Source organism: Camelina sativa, chromosome 9, assembly GCF_030686135.1.
Source record: "Camelina sativa cultivar CO46 ecotype springtype chromosome 9, ASM3068613v1".
In the NCBI taxonomy this organism is placed as follows: domain Eukaryota; kingdom Viridiplantae; phylum Streptophyta; class Magnoliopsida; order Brassicales; family Brassicaceae; genus Camelina; species Camelina sativa.
In genome coordinates, this window is record NC_141888.1 from 39,283,673 (window position 1) to 39,304,459 (window position 20,787).

Sequence of the window (20,787 nt, forward strand, 5' to 3'; positions counted from 1 at the left end):
GTAATCTTTCGTGTTAACCTCTAAATCTAAGCTCAATCATCTACTAGTGAGATATCATAGAGATTGGGAAAAAACTTTGGTACCGTTTACCAAGTTGATTTCATAATGCTTTGGATTTTACTGTGGTGTATGTGGTTACAATATATCAACAACTGGATTACCAATCGAAGCCTTAAATTGCCCTTACTCTTTACTAGTTTACTGGATAAAGAAAAGATAGATTAGCCCCTAATCTTTTACCAGAATACGTAGAGATTAGTGTAGTAGAGTATAGACTGTGTAGTAGTAGTTAACAAGAAAAAGAAATACAAAGTACTGGGCAAGAGATACAGACAGCAAACTCAGCCAAAACGTAACACTTTCAAAAGACTAAATCGGACAAAAAGGGACCCCAATAGGCCTACGATACTTTGGTACTATTGAGAAAAAAACTTTGATAGGTTCTGGATTCACTCGCCAACACAAGTTCCACAAAATTCTTTCCTGTGATCTCAAATCAAACAAAGAGAAGAGACCTGAATGTTTTGAGGAGCAAGACTTAATAAGTGACGTTGTTGGGGAGATTTCTGATGACGTTGCTCTTCATTCCGAGCCTGACACTGCTTCTTGCTCCTCTTTTGTTCATCTCTCTCAGCACCTTCATCCTCACTATATCCTCCTTTGAATGCACTGTTGCTAGACCCATTCTCTTGTACCTGTGTTTAAGATTTCATTTCAAGTCAGATTCTGCAATACTATTTCTAGACAAACACAGAGAGAAATGATCTCTGATGGGTAAAAGACAAACCTCGAGGTTAAAGAGTTGACAAGGTGCTTCTGAGAAGATGGGGGTGGCTTCTGTTTGTAGTAGCGCATGAATTCCCGAGACCCGAGAGTCCTAGAGGTTACTTTGTTATCGGTTCTCTTGGTGATAACAAGCTCAGACCCACCCAAAAGCTCTACGGTGTTCACTGACTCACCGGACACAACCATCTGATTTTCGTCTCCATTGACATAACTGCATAAACACACATCAAAAAGAAGAAACAATTAGTTCAAGCACATTTAGATAAGATTAGGTAATAAGATACCAACAAAGGAGAAAGCAGAAGAACTGGAACCTGCTGCTGTAGTCATAGAACTCTTCTAGCTCTGCATCTTCTTCATCACCACCATCACCATAATGCACTTTGCAATGACCTTTGGCATCCATATGCTTTCGAACAGCTTCCAAACTGCTAAACGGACGGCACAATTCATTGCAGTACAGACACACAAAGTCTCTCTTGACCTGAAACAACAACCATATATATAAGTAGCTATAAAACAACGATCTAAGATCAATGAACACAGAGCGCTAAACCGAATGCACAAACCTTTAGGCCGAGGTAAGTTAGAAACCCTTTAGGATCCTTCAAGTACTCGACATCAGGAATGAAGAATCCATGAAACTTATGCATATGAACCATACATTTCTCAATCGTCCTATGCTTCCTATCACACATCAAACAGCAAGAAGGGTCAAACTCAAACTCAATACCATCCTCATCCATATCTTCTTCTTCTTCTTCTTCATCTTCACCAGACTCATTCATTTCCGCATCCAAATCCTCATCCGAATCAACCTCAGTCCATTCATCCTCACTCTCTTCACTTTCCTCCTCCTCAATCGAACCCTTCAACTGAGCAGTATCATTCTTCTCAACACGACGAGGAGGAAGCTGCTTGATTATAGCTTTATCACCTTCCTCTTTGTTACTCGCCGAAGCCTTCAAAACATGACTCTTGGACTTAAGATGCTGCTCATGAGCCTTGGAACTCCTGTAACCTTTATTACAGATACCACAGGTATAAAGCATCGGTGCTTCAACAGCTTTGACCTTTTCCTGAGCTATAGCTGCTTGTCTAGCTTCAAATAGTGACTCTGTAACTCCAGGAACACCAGCTATCTAATAATAACATCATAATCACGGGAACAGGAACACAAATCACGATTTGTATAAGCTAAATCAAACTCTTAACGCAAACGAACAAGAAAACGTAAAAAAAGCCAAAAACACGAGAGAGAGATTGATTTGTATTCACCTTGCGCTTGAGATTGTAACGGTGCCATTCGGATTTGTAATGAAACTTTTGCTCAGCGTCGTCTTCGAACTCCTTGTTACACGAATTACACGCTAAACCTGACATATCTCTCTGTAGATCGATTGGAAGAAGAAGAGAGAAAGAGTTAGGAATGGGGTTTTTGTAATATATACGAGGCGACGGCTCCGTAGGTCGGCAAAAATTTTGTTCACGACTAAAAATATCCCCCAAAAGTCTGGTGGCGTAAAGCGGTGATGTTATATGGGTCGGGTTAAGACCCGTTCGGATTTGAATTTTGGCCCAAACTAAAATTAATTGGGCTTTATATCGGGCCCTTTCGTTTTAGTAATTGCGGTAGATTAGTTGCAAACTTGCTGCAATATAAAAATTAATTAGTCCCGAGAAAAAAGTCTGGTTTAACAATTAACACACACGCAAGAAAATTTATGTTCGATATTCTGTATCTATACTAGTATTTTTGGAGCAGTTTTTGCTTAAAAATACTAATAAGGAAAGTTTTAGCAATTAATGCTACTAATGCAATTAATTCTGTCGACCTCTAGCAATTTTATATGGACCTCTTAGTATTTTATGGGTCTTTTGATAATTCATAATTTAAGGGCCTCCATTTATTTAGGTTGTAAACAAAACAATGTCCAAATTTTCATAGGACCCGCGAAAATATATTCTTTTACTAATAATCTAGATCAAATTTCCGGAAAATGAAATTGTAAATAAAATTTCTGGAAAATTACATTGCAATAACTATGACATTAATGATATTCTCAATTGCCAAAATGATTCTGAATACAAATGAGTGAATACAAATGAGTAGACTCTTGATTTATAAGGCATTCAAACTTTAAAAACTTTTATTTGGTTTATTCCGCTTCTTTATTTTAAAGATTTTTAAAAGGTTAAATATGATAATATTATATCGTAGATACACAATAAATATTAAAAGTTAAGATGATATAGTATGAGTTAAAATATCTCGGGACGGGGTTATATAGCAGGACAGGTTTTATCGATATTTATATAAATTAAAAAATAGTAGTAATTCGGTGTTACACGGGTAAAACATCGTTTCATTATTTTGTTAACACTGTTAGTATCAGAAAATAGACATATCTAATTAAATTTAAATTAATATTATATAAAAATAAATTATATTGCGGTATTATATAGTTTATTTAACAATTATTATATAATTATAACATATTTAACCAACAAATACAATTTATATTTTTAATATTTTAATTATAAATAATTTTGCTCTGCGGTGTACCGCGGTCCTAATCTAGTGTAATATATAAACAAGGTATTGGATGTTTGGTCTGTGCCGTATCGTATACGGTAGACCTTCTCCAAAACAGTATCATGAACTCGAGTCCGATCGATTGACGAAGTCAATACATCTAAATCCTTAGACGAAGATAATATGTTAAAACAAAGTAATATATTTCTACGAATGTTTTTTTTTTTTTTTTATCATAGTTGGTACGTATTGGTATCAAAGAAACGTAAGAAAGCTACTATGATACGGTACGGACTTCTTCCCAAGTTTTTTAGTCCATAATGAAAAGTTTGAATACGTAAAGGTGTTAATATATAAATACTAGTATATAGTTTCAGTCGTAGTGTAAAGGTTTGAATATGTATAATAAAAATTTCTAGGTCAATACTAACTTGACACGTTATTTGTCTACAGGGAACAAACTATGTCAAGTGTACATATATATACACATATATGAAGGTGAAGTAAATGTAGATATTTTGCTTAAGATGGAGACGTGGATAATAATAGTCATAGCTATTGCTTCTTGTGTTGGTGTTTTGATGTTTCTTGTTGCTTTGACTGGAAGCCTGGTCAAAGATGGGGCTGGTGAGGACGGAGGAGAAGGAAACACGGGAGGAGGAGGTCAGGTTATCCGAGGCAATGATGGCGGCCGTGTGGATGTGGGAATTCGTGGTTTCGGGTATCATGGAGGGTTTTGGAATAATGGTGGCCGAGATTATGGAATTCGTGGTTTTGGGGTTCATAGAGGGACTTGGAATATTGGTGGCCGTGGTGGCAGCGGCTGGTTTGGTGGTGGTGGAGGTTTTGACAGCAGCAGTGGCGGTGCTGTTGGAGGTGGAGGCGGAGGCGGAGGAGGTTGCTAATTAAGCTTCAGTGTTTCATATATATCATTTTAGACAAAGTTAATATTCTTAATTTTTATAAGCATGTCACATTTTAGTAGTCTATATATAAGTTTTGTAAATTATTTTAGAATAATTCCTCCTATCATATACAACACTTGCAGTTATTTTTTTTTAGATACCACGAAATATTATTTTCCAAAAATATCGCAAATTTATTTTTCCAAAAAATATCACAAACAAAAAAAACAGTACGGAATTACTGTAACTAAAACCCTAGTTTATATGTAAATACTCCTATATATACGTTTTCTTCCTCCATTCAGAGAGAACGAAAAAGATAATGATGATCTCTGATCTTCCAAACGATTTGGAATCCGAAATACTCTCTAGGGTTCCTACCAAGTCTCTAGCGAAATTGCAAACTACTTGCAAACGATGGTACGCTTTATTCAGAGATTCCAACTTCATCACGAAGAACTTTGGTAAAGCAGCAAGTAAGTTGATGTTGCTGAGTAATTTTGGTGTTTATTCAGTTAGCGTCGATCACCATGGAATTCACAACAACATTGATCCATCTATCGAGTTTTCGGGTAAACTTAGAAGTCTAAAGTACTCGAAAGATTTGAAAATATCTAGAATATTTCACTGTGACGGTCTAATATTATGCTCTGATGAGGAATACACTAGACTTGTAGTTTGGAACCCCTGTACAGGTCAAACTCGACGGATCAAACCAAGAACTCGTTACCGGTGTGATGATTATTATGCTCTAGGATACGTAAACAGCAAGTCTTCTGGCCGTAGCTTCAAAATCTTGAGGTCTTGCAGTTATGAAAACGACAAGGAACAACGGGTTGATGAGTTTGAGATCTATGAGTTTAGCTCTGATTCTTGGAGGGTTCTTGATTACTTCACCCGTGACTATGACGTATTTTGCGGCGGCATGTCTTTAAAAGGAAATACTTACTGGGTTGCTGGAGATAAACAAACCGGCCTTTTCATGTTGTATTTTGATTTCACAACCGAGAGCTTTGGGCGTTTTCCTCTTCCGTTTCAGAGTAATAATCTTGAAGATACCGCGGCTCTATCAGTTGTTAAGGAAGAAAAACTCTCGGTGTTACATCAAAACATTCTTGACTTTTCTAATGTGATGACGATATGTGTGACCAACAAGATTGGTGAGGGCATAGAGTTGTCGTGGAGCAACTTCGTCTTAACAGTGGATTATGATAGATTTAATTTAGAAAGTGTGGTGAATGTGACAAGCTTCTTGTTGGACGAGGAGAATAAAGTAGCAGTGTGTTCTGATGCTGACATGGATGATGGATATATGACCAGAATCTACGTTGTTGGAGAGGATATATACAAAGAAGTCTATAAAGATACTACAAGGGCATCATATTCTAATTGGCCACTTCTCCTCAATTATGTTCCAAGTGTGGTGCACATTAACAAAAATACACCCAATAGGCAAAAGAAAAGGAAATGTAGGGAAATCAGTTAAATGGACTTAAGTTTTTTTTTTTTTTTTTTCTTTCTTATGGTTTTTTGGTGATGTGTTCCTTTGAGCGAGATTAGTCAATTATTCCACAAGTTGGTTCTATTGATCGGTGATATAATGTGGTTTTTACTCAAATACATTGTTTTGCTTATAGCCACTTTCACATCTTGGAGAACCATACCTTCAAATGATTGATCTCCGATTCTTAAGATTTGAACTCATTTAATTATTCAAGAACTTTTCAACTACATATGTTCATGTTTTTTAATTTAAAATTCAGAAACAGAAATAACTAAATCTTCTTTGGCTATATTAAAGTCTATTTGCAAAACCTTCTTATCAACCAAGTATAGAGCCATTAGCTATACACTATGATCATACACTCTGATAAGGTTTGAGACTCTTATATGCAACTTGCTATGTTGCACTCCTTTTTAATTTGCTTGTGCTTCCACCGCCTCTACATACTTGCTTCTCACGTGCCGCTTGTTAACTCCCATTCGGATTTAAATTTTACCCAAAACAAAGCGTAAATCGGCTCTAGGCACTTTCCTTTAATTGCCCCAATATAAATTTGGCAACAAATTACAGCTTTTTTGGTAGTGTGACCTCTAGGTTGTTTTATAGTTAACCACAATCTTTGAATGTCCATCCTCTCTTTAGACTTGGTCGTTATCAACTGTCGGGTTTGACTACTAGTATCAGTATTTTTAAGAAAAATAATATTTCTGTCCAGATCAATATTTCGTTTTGACTACTAGTATATGTATATATATATATATATATATTTGCGGTGAAGAAAAAAAAAAAAGAAGAAAGAGGATTATACTTACGAAAAATGAAATGACAATCAATCTTATTCATTTTACATTATGCAAATTTGGATAATTTTTAGGATTGGTGTTGAAGAGAGCACACTTGAGTCTTGAGATGGAGGACTTTTAAAGAAAATCTATCTTCTTCATTTTACATTATGCAAATTTGGGTGCTTTTTAGGATTGATGTTGAAGAGAGCGCTTGAGATATAGGGCTTCTTTAAGCTTCCGACCGAGAGCAAACGCCAATGGTGGAGGGACTGCATTCCCAATCTGCCTATGTTTGTGTTTTATCTTTCCTGAAAACTCATAGCTATCTGGAAAGCCCTGCAATTTTATTTATAAAACCACAAATTAATTTCACTTAAAAGATTTGTAATCAAATAAGCAAATATTACTTAATTTCCAAACCAAAAAAAAATCACTACACTGTTAATGATGCTAGGGGACAGACTATAAAGAAAGAACATAAGAGCTTTTATTACCTGAGATCGGGCGCATTCACGGACAGTGATAATTCTGTCCTGTTCAGGATGGAAGCACATTCCCACCATACCCATTGGCTGTGGATCGGTGATGGAAATGGGTAAGTTGCCTTGCCAGTCTAATCTACCATAAAGTCCTTTATAACCATTGTGGTACTTAGCTTTGTTTAATAGACAGGAAGGAATCAACTTTTCCATGAGCCCATTTGATAATTTCACCTGTAATATTATAAGAAAATTCATTTTAAGTGATGTCTAGATTTAATGAGAATTTACGTAGTTGAATTTATAAGAGTAAAACTTACGTTTTCGTCCGGCAGGTCATGCCAATCAGCACCTGGCCTCTTTGGGATTTTCTTACATCGAATGAGGTTTAGTTCGCTCATCTCTTTACATATATGATCAGTAAGAACAATCATGTTTCCTCTCATCTTCTTTTGGAACCAGGAAACTGGATCAGCACCTTCATACTACAAGACACAAGAACAAGATATAAGTTCATGTTATTGTAATTAATGTAATGTAGATACACTCTTTTTTGGTGGTTTTATTATTAAATCATACCTCTTTCACTATATTGGACTCTCCGTTCTTTACTGGTGGAAGATCGCCAATTGTGTCTCTCACCGTGATTGAGCGGAAAGGTGCACCAAATTTAGTAGTCTCAACAGCAGCATAATGTAAACCTCGAGATAGTGGGATTTTTAAACCCGGGTTATTAAAGACATGCATTGGCTCAGGCCACTGTGGAAGAACTTCTTCTGGTGCAGCTGCCCAAATGAAAGCTCTTTTACGAGGTTGTGATATTCCATATGCACCTGCCTCCAAGATTCCAAATCTTACCTGCATGTTTCAACGTACTTGTATAAGAAAAAGAAAAAAACATATTGCTCACATTGCATATGTCGTTAACTTCTACTAAAGGGCAATCATATAGACCATGATGCTCAAATAACACCATTAGAAAATAAATATTACCTGGTACCCCATTTCAAGAAGAGAAGCCAGAGTGAGTTGAAATGTACGCCTTTCATTATATGAGACGAAGCCCTTCACATTTTCTAGAAGAAAATATTTTGGCCGGAAATAATCAGCAAAGGACAAAAATGCCAATATCATTTCACACTGAACTTTACTCCAAGTGCTGTCGCTGAACCTGTTCATATGAGAAAATCCCTGCCACATTGTCCAGATTAAGTAGCTTAGCTTTTCACTTATTTCACAGAATTTATTGAAATAAAAAAACTACAATTTAAGTATTTACTTGACATGGAGGTCCTCCGTTAATGAAATCAACTTGACCAGGAACTGGAAGAGTACTCTTCTGGTATTCATCAAGTTTAGCTGCAAGTTCAGTAGCCTCCACAGTAGAGATACAATCATCTACATCTCCACATTTCTCCATTATAGCCCTGTAATTAATTAATAATCTCAATCAACATATCCCAACACAATGAAAAACCTAAATGGAAGTGTATTTAAGATATTTTGTTGGGTATTTTTTACCTAAGAATCACATTGCAGTTGTCAACAAAAACAGTTGACTCAGGATGGTTTTGCTTAAAAGCTTGCCCAGCTGGCTCTTCATACTCGATCGCCCACTTTTTATGAGATACACCTTGTGTACACATAAACCATGCATATAAATAAATACTAGTTCTTCAAGCGTTTTGAAAAAGATTTAGTGTATGACTAAAAATAAATATATACCCGCTTTTTCTAGTCCATAAGACAGGCCACCACATCCAGCAAAAATATCTAGTGTAGCTAGACGCATCTCTTTAGGTACCTCATCAGGCTTCACAATCACCCCAGAGCTAGCTTCACCCTCCACTCTTTTCCTCTTCTTTTCTCTTAAAAGTTTGTCGTCTTTACTAGTAGAGAACTTCAACTTCCTATTTGAAGGCAACTGTTACATGACAGTGAAAAGAAACATCAGCTCAACTATTTGTCAGAACCAACAATAAACATAATCTTTAAAAAATATGTACAAAATTAATTAAAATATTTACCTTTCCGAGAGAACCATTAGAGGAGTCATAGAAAAGTTCACAGAAGAAGATATGGTCTAATATTGGATGTTCACTGCATAAGGGCATATCATTTTTCTTCCTTACTTCACATTTCCCCTTTATAGCCATTGGAGGAAGAACATATGTATCATGGCTATAATATATCTAAAGAAATTGCCAAAAAGAGAAAAGAAAAAAGATTAGATGATTACCATATGATAAACTACTAAACATTAAAATATATGTTACGTAAGTAAGTGTTTATGTTATATGAAATAGTTGTTACCTCTTGTATGTCTGAAGTATATGCTTTCTCTGCAGATATATCCTCAGGCCTATAAAACCTTGCCACCTTAACCTCAAAGGAAGCTTTACTGGCTTTTTTAGGTTCGCTTATGACAATGATGTCCAGCAATTGGCAAACAACATAAGCACTAAGCCCAATGTTTCGACCATACCTTATAAACGATTTTCTCTTACTATCCTTCTCCAATCCATCTTTAGTTATGTAGCTGGGGATTATGTAAATAAAATCCTCAACAAAATACTCGATTCCATTGGAGCAAAAGCTTGTCTTTGAAGCATTGAGTTTTGTTTTAGACTTTTCCTCTTCATCCTCCCTTATCTTACATGAACTGCAGAATCCAGAACCAAGGCCCATATCACCTCTTGGAAGACTAAAGAACCCACCTTTCTCTGGTGAGTACAAGCTTTTGCAGTAGTAATCGGTTGAAACCCCTTTTTGTTTTCTTTCTTCTGCTCTTTCTCGATCAAGCCTATCCGCAATGGTGTTCTCCTTCCTATATTGATGCCCCCACGACCGTGATCGAATCTCAAAACCGACTGTTCCTTTTATGTCATTGAGCTGAACCATAAGACATTCATTAGTCAAGAATAGTTCCCTCTCGTTAGCCGCATTCCCAAGAACAGTGTTGGATCCTCTCTGTAAGAGTTTACCATGTAGCATCTTGCAGTGATCTACACTTTCAAACATGTACTCCACAAAGTATATCGCCGGAGTCTCATCTTGATCACCAACTTCCAAGATGATAGCATCACCTACAACCACCATTTGCCCTCCAACAAGAGCTTTGCCATAGAGAGGCTCACCAGCTGAAGTGTTTCCAAGAATCTCACCATCCCACTTCACTTCCATTTGCTCAGAACTACTTCTGATTTTCTTAGGACTTGGAGACTTTTGAACCCCAACAGCTTCTGGTAGAGTCTCCTCTGCGTCATCCTCCTCATTCTCGTCCTCCTCTTCCTCCTCAAGCTCTTCAGGCTTTTCTTCTTCACCAATCTCCTCAGGTAAAACCTCTGGAGAGTACATGGAGTAAAACTCTCCCCAAATTCTATTGATAAGGCGAGTTGTTGTTGCTTGCATGGGTTTCATCTTGGATGACCTTTGTGCCCTTGGATTCTTGTTCTTTCCATTCTGCAAGACTTTCTCCTTCTTGATGACCCATTTCGTGTGGTGTCTATCTTGCAATTTACTTGCAAGACCATGAACAAATGCACACCTTCTGATATCCTTGTCAGGATACTCAGTCAGAAGCTGCAAGATAATTTGTGCATGGACTCCCACATATCTCTCCACATCCAATGGTTTATCAGAGATGTAAGCTTTATCGTCCTTCTCCATATCGCATAGTCTTTTTATGACGTCTGCATATGAAAGCTTAGCAACTCTTGTTTCGTTCTTGAGCAAAGCCAAAATGCTCCTCCCGATCCTGGCTGTTTTCATAACAGGTTCAAACCAAGGAGCATATTGTTCTGACGGTTTCCCAAGTCGATACCTGCATATATACATGCCACATCATCAAGAAACAGAATTGTAACAAACAAGACAATATAGAAAAAAAAAATGTAATGAAATATATTAAGCTTACCATGCCATATCTGTTCGTAATGTAATGAAGATCATTTCTGACCCAAACTCAACCATCCATTCCTTGATTTGACTGAGGAATATATTCATCCCATCAGGATCATGCGACTGCGTAGAGGTAGAGCTCTCTGAATCATCCAAAGAAAACCCATTTCCATCATCGTCAGTCACCACACCTGACCCGAAGATGGTGACATCTATATCAGCACATGGCTTCATAGGTAGAAGCTCTAGAGATATCAATCGTGATTCAGAGTTGTAAAGAGCCCAGTTGTGAAGTGTTCTACAAGGTAGATCACTAGTATCAACCTCGTACCCAGGATCAGAAAGTAAAAGCTCATCTGCTTCTTCTGTGGTGCTGTTATAGTAAGCTGGGAGAGGATAATCATTGGCAATCTCGTCTTCATTGATCTTAACGTAAAACTTCGAAGCAGAAGTTGAGGTGCTCTTACTTCTCGGCTGCTGCAAAAATTTCCTATACTCTTCATCTTGTAGTAGTTTGGCACATTTCATCTCCTTGTCAACAACACCAGATGTCGAGGCTTTGCTCTCATCAATCCACAAAGCCACATTAGACAAAGCCTTGTGAACTCTACTACTCTCATCTCTTAGAGAGACAAGAATAGGATTCGCAACAAAGCTTGTTTCATGTTTCTTGCTTGTCTCATCCAACCCAGCTAGTTGGTTATATATGAACTCTCCTTGGGACATAACAAAATCATGGATGGCCCCGTTGCTAGAAAAGAACTTGCTTCCGCTCATCGATCTAACAACCGCCGCAAGAAGATTATCAAGACTTGTATCAGGATTCTTGGACAAGTGCTTATACACAGCCACACAAGCACAAGCCTTTTCAAAGAAATAATCATACATCTTCTTGTAGCTGGTAGCAGGTTTACGACATTCGTAATCGGCTAACTCGGTTGAGATCCATATCACCGGGGAACCATCTTCATAACCAGAGATATTCCAGTTCTCTACTCGTCCAAAAGATTGACACCTCGCACCCTTTTCTTTCTCTTTGTCATTATCTAAAGGTAAGATAATACCTCCGACAAAGACGTCATCAACTTCCAACATCTCTAGAGGCTGTGGAACTCCGTTTGAATCATGGAAACTGAATTCAGTTAGCCTCCGATTTGGACGAGGTTGGTCATGGTTTCTCTCCATAGAAGTAGTTAACTGGATCCCCACGACCTCCTCGTCCACGATCTGATGCTTCTTGGCTTCAACAGCTGCAGATTTCTCAGAGATACGGATAGGTTTCTCCTTGAAGTTTGTACATGCTGCTGCTCGCTTTGGCCTCCTTGTCCCGGAGACATCATCCGATTCAGCAACACTTCTCTTGTTTTGTTTCCCAGCTTTTGTCTCCATTTCCAAGAAAACCTAAATTTGAATTATCAACAAAAACATATCATTATCATGCAATATAGATAACAAATATTTCATGAATATATGTAATCAAAGTATCAAACACCTCAGAAAAATTTGTAAAAAAAAAAAAAAAAAACCCTGCAAATATGTTTTTTATAGATCACATCGATTATATCGACTTGAAGAATTGATTATCAGAAACCTTTTAGTTAAAATCCTTCGAATCAAGTATAAATATCGACAAAAAATCTAGAAAAATGACACAACAAGACTTACGTTTAGTGAGAGTAGTAAAGCAAGGCAGAGGACCCAACAAGATTAGGTTTAGTGAGAGTAGTAAAGCAAGACAGAGGATCAAGCAAAGATAACGTTTAGTGAGAGTAGTAAAGAAAGACAGAAGACCAAGCAAGGATTACGTTTAGTGAAAGTAGTAAAGCAAGATAGAGGACTGAACCACTATAAAGGGAGCTAAGATTTTTTTTTTTTTGTTTGAAAATAGACCAGAGTAACGTATGGACTCTTATAGGCTAGCAAAAATGTTGTGATACATGTACATTACAAATTTCAATTAATGTGATGAGCTGTTAGTCAACTTTTTATTTTTCTATTATTGATATTTAGCTATTGGGGAATATCCAAATCTTATATTTCCATTATATTTATTTCATATAATCTCAATGAATTAAATGTATATGTGACTATAAATTATTTTTTATTGTTAATTCAAGATAATATACTATATATTGTTTAAATTACATTTGACTACAGATTAGAAAATAGGAAAATAATTTTTTTTTATTAAAGATTGAAAGAAATTTTGACCAATTCATATGGAAGATTATCTTTAAATTATTTTTGTATTGTTAAACTAAAGATAATATACTATTTATTTTTTAAATTACATTTGACTACAAATTAGAAAATAGGAAAATAAAGATTTTTATTAAAGATTGAAAGAAAGTTTGACCAATTCATATGGAAGATTATCTTACCCTTTTTAGTTTTTACAATGAGATAACACAAACATAAAGTGGACCCATTTTGAAGATTTATTTTTTTCTATTCTCTTTATAAGAAAATTATTATATTTTACCTAAAATAATAACATTTTCTCTATTAGCTAAAAGCCTAAAACTATAATTTCAGGACTGGCATATATGGTGTGATACATTGCACATAAAGATTGAAATATAATGTTAAGAGTTGTGATTTAGCTTTTGGGCAATCTCCCATATAATTCTCATATGTTACAAAAAATACGAAAAAGTTATTACATAAAGATAGATATGCACCATATACTAAAGATGATATAAACTAATAAGCGAATTATAGCAATCGAAAGCAGGTATGTAAAAACCAAAACTGGGTATACTCCATATACCAAAACCAAGTACTAAGAAGTGAAAACAAATTGTGATTTAGCTTTTAAATATTTAAATAAAATTTAAATATAATGTTTAAGAGTTGTGATTTAGCTTTTGGGCAATCTCCCATATAATTCTCATATGTTACAAAAAAATGCGAAAAAAATTATTACATATAATAAGCATAAATATGCATCATATACTTAAAGATGATATAAACTAAGAAGTGAATTATAACAATCGAAAGCGGGTATATAAAAACCAAAACCGAGTATACTCCATATACCAAAGCCATGTACTTTGTTTTAAGAAGTGAATTATAACAATCGAAAGCGGGTACATTTTTTTCACGTTCACTCCATAAGCAGAAATGTGAACCATATACTTTGTTTTATATACACTTGGAAACAGTGTTTAAAAAAAAATGGTTGTGTGAACGAACCGGGCTGGCTCTGAAAAAAAAGCTCAATTCTTTTTTGTGTCAACATCTCAATTTTGTGCGACCTCAAATCTCAAAACAGTACTGTTGGCCCAAAATGGTTTGAACCAAATTGCATTAACCGAGACATCCATTTCTTAATTGAACCGAACCAAAATGTTACTCGATTAGTTTCGATACATACCGGAGAAATCGAAACTGACTATCCGAACTACCTGAAGTCAACAGGACTAGAAAATACAGTAAACCATCCAAAAAAACTATTATTTCTGTTAGGACTAGAACATATTGTACATTTTTTTTTTTTTGAAAGATATTCTACAAATCTTCCACTAAAGAAACAACCAATTCCCCGTAGTCGAGACATGAAGACGATGATGGTGTGAAGTTAATCTCACTACACGTAAATCGTGATTAATATCAATATGCACAAATAGTTAACCAATTCAGTAATTTTTATCCTTTGAATTAATCTTACTATGCGCAAAAGTGAACCAAACTCAGAAAAAAAAAAAAAACTAGCCTAGCTATCACCATTTTTTTTTCAACATGTGTTATTAGTTTCAACATGGCATCGACAAACACATAAACAAGTTTGTGAAGCAAAAAAAAAAAAAAACTAGCCAAGTTTCAAATTAGTTTAAAATATAAAGAAAAACTTCATAACATATAAGCCACTTGATATTAGTTTCAACATGGCATCGACATACACATATACAAGTTTGTGAAGCAAAAAAAAAAAGGTAAATAAATTAAAGAATAGACACTGATCAGGGGGAGACGATCGTTTCATTGCATTGCCACGACCCACGAGCAGCATCCATCGCCTTTTTGGGTTCACATGGCAAAGACAGGCTCAACCTCCCTTTTTGCTCGTGAATTTATTGTCTCTCTAATTAATTTCTACCTTGGTCGAACCTATATTTCCTCATATCATCATTTGATTCATATGCTGATGCATGGAACCAAAAAAGGTATGTATTCTTAAGAACAAAAATTTTACTTACGTTGAAATTTTTCTAATATTCAACTCTTAGAAGTTCACCTTCTCATAGGGATCATTTCACTTCCTTGTATAAAAGAATACATCTTTACATTTTTTTAATATTCAACTCTTAGTAGTTCACCTTCACATTTTTACAAAATTAGAGGAAACACCACGTAGAAATTGGAAATGGAAAAAGAAGTGAACTCGTGAACCGATATATTTACCAAAAGTGCACACATACAGACTAGCCTTCCTCATAAAAGCCTCATGTCACACTTGACGTTTTAATGCTAATTAATGTTCATACGCTATAAATACCTAAGGTTGTCCTATTTCTCCACCTTTCAAATCTTCTTTATCATAACTATCCTAAACCTTTTCTCATCTTCTTCTTATTCTTCACTCTCTCTCTCTCTCTTTCCGGCGTCACTATGGCGGCTGCCGCTGGTAAAGGCAACGAACTCGACCACATCAAGAATGAATCCGTTGATCTGGTACGTAGTTATATTTGTGTATTCTTAGTTTTCTATGATCTGTAAGTTTTTAATCTTGGCTCGACTAATTCTAAAATTTCTGTTACGTACGTAGGAGATATATGTATAGTAAGTACTAAGTAGTAACTATTTCGATGTGTAATCACATATATTTTGTCCCATAAGGGTTGACATGTGTTTCACTATAAAATGATTCAAGCTTGAAAAAATGATAAAAGAAAATAATAACATAAATGATGGGTCTAGGTTCGAATACCCATGGAGGAAGTGTTCGAGGAGCTGAAATGTACAAAACAAGGTCTTACGACAGATGAAGCTTCCCACCGTCTCGACCTCTTTGGTCCCAACAAGCTCGAAGAGAAGAAGGTTTCTTCTTCTACTTCTTATTATTATTATTATTATTTTTAATATATTATAGGTAGAAACCGTGCATTCATGAAAGACTTTTTAAGTTTTAATGTTGTGAGAATGGATAAAATTAACGCAGGAAAGCAAGTTACTGAAGTTTTTAGGGTTCATGTGGAACCCATTGTCGTGGGTGATGGAGGCGGCAGCACTAATGGCGATCGCTTTGGCAAACGGAGGAGGACGGCCACCGGATTGGCAAGACTTTGTTGGGATAGTGTGTTTGCTATTCATCAACTCAACCATTAGTTTCATTGAGGAAAACAATGCCGGTAATGCTGCAGCCTCTCTCATGGCCGGTCTTGCCCCCAAGACCAAGGTTACCAATCAAAACTATTTCTATTTCTAATTGTAGATAAATACAAAATCAATCATTAACATGTGATATCATATTATTAACAATTTTTGAAATAAATTTTCAAACTGTGTAATCAATTTTTTTTAACAATAAAAATATATCACCTATACAACTACACCATTTACAATAAAATATATATATATATACATATATTTAAAATAAAACAGATTTTTTTAAATCAGAAATTAAAAACCTTACAAAGTTACAACTCTAGTCCCTAAGTATTTTTAATTAGCTACATTGTGCACACTAATTTGAAATTTCTTGTTGGGTGAAGGTGCTTAGAGATAATCAATGGAGCGAGCAAGAAGCATCGATTCTCGTTCCCGGAGACGTAATCAGCCTCAAGCTCGGCGACATCATCCCCGCCGACGCCCGTTTACTCGACGGCGATCCTCTCAAAATCGATCAATCATCTCTCACCGGCGAATCAATCCCCGTCACCAAATACCCCGGCGATGAAGTCTTCTCCGGCTCAACTTGCAAACAAGGCGAGATCGAAGCGATCGTCGTCGCGACCGGAGTCCACACGTTCTTCGGCAAAGCAGCGCACCTCGTCGATAGCACAAACCAAATCGGCCATTTCCAGAAAGTTCTCACTTCGATTGGTAACTTCTGTATCTGTTCGATCGCTTTAGGAATCGTCGTTGAGCTTCTCGTGATGTATCCGATCCAACGCCGTGAGTATAGAGACGGAATCGATAACTTGCTCGTTTTGTTGATCGGAGGGATACCTATAGCTATGCCTACTGTGTTGTCTGTTACAATGGCGATTGGATCTCACAGATTGTCTAAGCAAGGAGCTATTACTAAGAGGATGACTGCAATTGAGGAAATGGCTGGTATGGATGTTTTGTGTAGTGATAAGACTGGAACTCTCACGCTTAATAAGCTTACTGTTGATAGGAACTTAGTTGAGGTTTTAGCGAAAGGAGTTGGTAAAGAACATGTTTTCCTTTTGGCTGCGAGAGCTTCGAGGATTGAGAATCAAGATGCGATTGATGCTGCTATTGTTGGAATGCTTGCTGATCCTAAAGAGGCTCGTGCTGGTGTTAGAGAGGTTCATTTTTTCCCTTTTAATCCGGTTGATAAGAGAACCGCGTTGACGTATGTAGACTACTCGGATGGAAACTGGTATAGAGCTAGTAAAGGAGCTCCAGAGCAGGTAAGTGAACTGGCGTTTTTTCTATGTTTGTTACTGGTTTTGGTGGTTGTGTAAATGTATCTTTGTTTTGAACTTTGTTAACAGATACTAAACCTCTGCGATTGCAAGGAAGATGTAAGGAGGAAAGTTCATGGAGTGATTGATAAGTTTGCTGAACGTGGACTTCGATCTTTGGCTGTTGCAAGACAGGTTTAGTTTCTTTGTTAATTATAATATATCCGTGATGGGATAGTATCGAGAAGGTTCTGCATTTTTTCGTTGGGTTTATATTTGTTTTTATACTGGTTTCAGGAAGTTCCTGAGAAGAAAAAAGATGGTTCTGGTGGCCCATGGCAACTTGTAGGTCTTTTACCTCTGTTTGATCCTCCAAGGCATGATAGTGCCGAGACAATCAGGAGGGCTTTAAATCTTGGTGTTAATGTTAAGATGATAACAGGTAATAATAATCACACAAATTCTTGTCTCTCTCCTTTTTCAATTTGCTTGAAACTTGAAAGTAGTTTGTCTTTCTCACTGAAACCAGGGGACCAACTTGCAATTGGGAAAGAAACGGGTCGCAGGCTTGGAATGGGTACGAACATGTATCCATCTTCTGCGCTGCTCGGACAAGAAAAAGATTCTTCATTGGATGCACTTCCTGTGGATGAACTGATAGAGAAGGCTGATGGATTTGCAGGAGTCTTTCCAGGTAGAAAGGCTATATCTTTTACGACGCGCTCTAATTCTTTTCAAGATTCTTATTGACGAATTCTCTGGTGCACTGAAAATCGCAGAGCATAAGTATGAGATTGTTAATAGGCTGCAACAGAGGAAGCACATATGCGGTATGACTGGAGATGGTGTGAATGATGCCCCAGCTCTCAAGAAGGCGGATATTGGTATAGCTGTTGCTGATTCTACTGATGCTGCGAGAGGCGCTTCTGATATCGTTCTCACAGAACCCGGATTGAGTGTTATCATTAGTGCTGTGCTCACCAGTAGAGCCATATTCCAAAGAATGAAAAACTACACTGTGAGTTTAAACTTCTTCTCATTCAAGTTTTCGTCAATTCACAGACTCAGTAACTCCAATCTTGATATTATCTCTCTCTGTGTAGATTTATGCGGTTTCAATCACAATACGTATTGTGGTAAGTGTGTTTAGTATATCTCACGAGGTTTTATTCGATTTAAATGATTCTAGTTCTAATACAAAGTTATCGCAATGTCTGCAGTTTGGCTTCATGTTCATTGCTCTCATATGGCAGTTCGATTTCTCGCCTTTCATGGTCCTCATCATAGCAATCTTAAACGATGGTGAAGTCACAATAGAGTATTGAGTAAATGTAATAGTGAAAAGTCGATCAAACTAACAAAACCATTGCTATTTATAGGAACAATCATGACAATATCGAAGGACAGAGTGAAGCCATCTCCACAGCCAGATAGCTGGAAACTAAGAGAAATCTTCTCGACAGGTGTTGTTCTTGGAGGCTACCAGGCCTTCATGACTGTCGTTTTCTTCTGGGTGATGAAAGATACTAATATTTTCTCGGTAAATACTCTTTATTTTCAGTTGCTTCTCAAGGCCAGTTCAAAAAGCTAAAGCTAAAGCTAAATCTTATGGGTGTATGTAGAACATGTTAGGTGTTAGACCATTAAGCCAACGTCCTGAACAAATGATGGCTGCCCTGTATCTACAAGTTAGCATCATAAGTCAGGCTCTCATCTTCGTCACCAGATCCCGTAGCTGGTCCTTCGTTGAACGCCCTGGTCTTCTCTTACTTGGTGCATTTGTCATAGCTCAACTGGTATGCACACATTTTAACATATAAACACTTGCTTCTCCTTTTAAAAAAATTCATGAAAACAGAAGAAGAAGTTAATACCAGTCTAAATAATCTCAGGTGGCGACATTTATAGCAGTTTATGCAAAATGGAGTTTTGCCCGGATAGAAGGAGCCGGTTGGGGATGGGCTGGAGTGATCTGGCTATATAGTCTCATAACTTACATCCCTCTTGACTTACTCAAGTTTGGAATCCGCTACGTTTTGAGTGGCAAAGCTTGGTTAAACCTTCTTGAAAACAAGGTCTCGATACAAATACCGAAAGTCCCAGAGTAACCTATGAATCTTGCTACTTATCTATTTTTTTTTCTATGTACAAAACAAAACAGACTGCCTTCACGACGAAGAAAGACTATGGGAAAGAGGAAAGAGAAGCTCAATGGGCTGCAGCTCAAAGAACCCTCCATGGCCTTCAACCAGCAGAGAAGAACAACATCTTTAACGAAAAGAATAGTTACAGTGAGCTCTCTCAGATTGCTGAACAGGCCAAACGGCGAGCTGAGGTTGTCAGGTAAAGAAACTAATTTATACTTTTCACACAATCACACCATCAATTCACTGCTCGAATAACGCCATATGTACATGAGCTCAACCAGATTCTCGCCTTTCTTAACTCGCCGTTTAAACCATTATTTATCTCTTCTCCGACTTCATACCATTAACCGATATTGTCAAACGGTTTACAAAAAAAAAAAATAAAAAAAAAAATAAAATAAAAAACCGATATTGTCAAACTTGATCTTACTCGAAAATCGATTTTCTTTTTTCGGTTGTTCCATAAGTTTTTGCTAAATGATGGGGTTTGATGATATCTGCAGGCTGAGAGAGATAAATTCATTAAAAGGGCATGTAGAGTCAGTGGTGAAGCTCAAAGGACTTGACATTGACACGATTCAGCAACATTACACAGTTTAAGCTAAATTGTGAAACCAAACTATTATTATTAGTTTCAGAAAAAAAGAAAAAGAAAAAAACAAAGTTGTATGTGTAGGTAGAATCTTTCCTCCTTTTGTCTTCTAACTGTCCGAAGATCATAAAAGAGACCTTAGTTCTTTACAATGCTTTTTGTTGTTGTCGACTTTGTAAGAGTGACTGCTTCTTATGTTTGTTATAAATATGTAATCTTTTTCCACTGAGCATGTAAATTTGGTAATTTTTGCTGTACCATTTAGCTACAAGATCTTTGAAAGGCCGAAAAGCATTCACAGTATTATTCGTACAATAAGGTACATAACTCTTACAATGTAAATATTTTGAAAAAGAGTTATCGAAAGAGAAAATCATATTATATCTTTATTCTTCAAAATATTATACCATGATAATCATCCAATACATATTTTGTATAGTATATCTAATTATTCATAGTTATTATATATTATAATAATTGTTACACTAATTAATAGAATAATACAATAAAAAAATTTGTATTTCTATATTGAATCAACAATCTATCAAACATAAATT

The 20,787-nt window shown here is 36.3% G+C and overlaps 4 protein-coding genes across 6 annotated transcripts; 2 read left to right on the forward strand and 2 right to left on the reverse strand.

Moving 5' to 3' along the window:
* Positions 1 to 264: 264 nt before the first annotated feature.
* On the reverse strand, positions 265 to 2,289 carry LOC104713897 (cytoplasmic 60S subunit biogenesis factor REI1 homolog 2). Its single transcript, XM_010431126.3, has 5 exons — positions 2,065 to 2,289; positions 1,356 to 1,928; positions 1,101 to 1,270; positions 788 to 997; positions 265 to 695 (listed from the first exon to the last, which is right to left on the reverse strand). The coding sequence occupies exons 1-5, from the start codon at positions 2,167 to 2,169 to the stop codon at positions 539 to 541; spliced, it is 1,215 nt and encodes a 404-aa protein (XP_010429428.1). The 5' UTR covers positions 2,170 to 2,289; the 3' UTR covers positions 265 to 538.
* A 2,260-nt stretch (positions 2,290 to 4,549) lies between these two features.
* Positions 4,550 to 5,713, forward strand: LOC104715930 (putative F-box/kelch-repeat protein At3g17540). The gene has a single exon (XM_087465924.1). It carries the CDS (start codon positions 4,550 to 4,552, stop codon positions 5,711 to 5,713), a length of 1,164 nt encoding a protein of 387 aa, XP_087322050.1.
* An 806-nt stretch (positions 5,714 to 6,519) lies between these two features.
* LOC104713898 (DNA (cytosine-5)-methyltransferase 2-like) lies at positions 6,520 to 12,796 on the reverse strand. Its single transcript, XM_010431127.3, has 12 exons — positions 12,561 to 12,796; positions 10,912 to 12,296; positions 9,309 to 10,818; positions 9,023 to 9,187; positions 8,721 to 8,919; positions 8,517 to 8,628; positions 8,275 to 8,422; positions 7,989 to 8,186; positions 7,575 to 7,853; positions 7,316 to 7,480; positions 7,011 to 7,229; positions 6,520 to 6,852 (listed from the first exon to the last, which is right to left on the reverse strand). Exons 2-12 carry the CDS (start codon positions 12,282 to 12,284, stop codon positions 6,703 to 6,705), a joined length of 4,518 nt encoding a protein of 1,505 aa, XP_010429429.2. The 5' UTR covers positions 12,285 to 12,296; positions 12,561 to 12,796; the 3' UTR covers positions 6,520 to 6,702.
* A 2,568-nt stretch (positions 12,797 to 15,364) lies between these two features.
* LOC104713899 (ATPase 5, plasma membrane-type-like) lies at positions 15,365 to 20,455 on the forward strand. Of its 3 annotated transcripts, none has more exons than XM_087466278.1 (15): positions 15,365 to 15,569; positions 15,816 to 15,935; positions 16,057 to 16,293; positions 16,610 to 17,497; positions 17,582 to 17,686; positions 17,789 to 17,933; positions 18,021 to 18,185; positions 18,271 to 18,509; positions 18,595 to 18,627; positions 18,712 to 18,793; positions 18,871 to 19,031; positions 19,114 to 19,287; positions 19,384 to 19,566; positions 19,653 to 19,834; positions 20,142 to 20,455. In XM_087466278.1, exons 1-15 carry the CDS (start codon positions 15,507 to 15,509, stop codon positions 20,236 to 20,238), a joined length of 2,874 nt encoding a protein of 957 aa, XP_087322404.1. In that variant the 5' UTR covers positions 15,365 to 15,506; the 3' UTR covers positions 20,239 to 20,455. The 3 variants fall into 3 exon arrangements, 2 of the variants coding, with proteins under 2 accessions (XP_087322404.1, XP_087322403.1); XR_015566464.1 differs by having other exon boundaries at positions 15,412 to 15,569; positions 18,871 to 18,954; positions 19,053 to 19,287; XM_087466277.1 differs by having other exon boundaries at positions 15,413 to 15,569; positions 18,595 to 18,793.
* Positions 20,456 to 20,787: the final 332 nt, after the last annotated feature.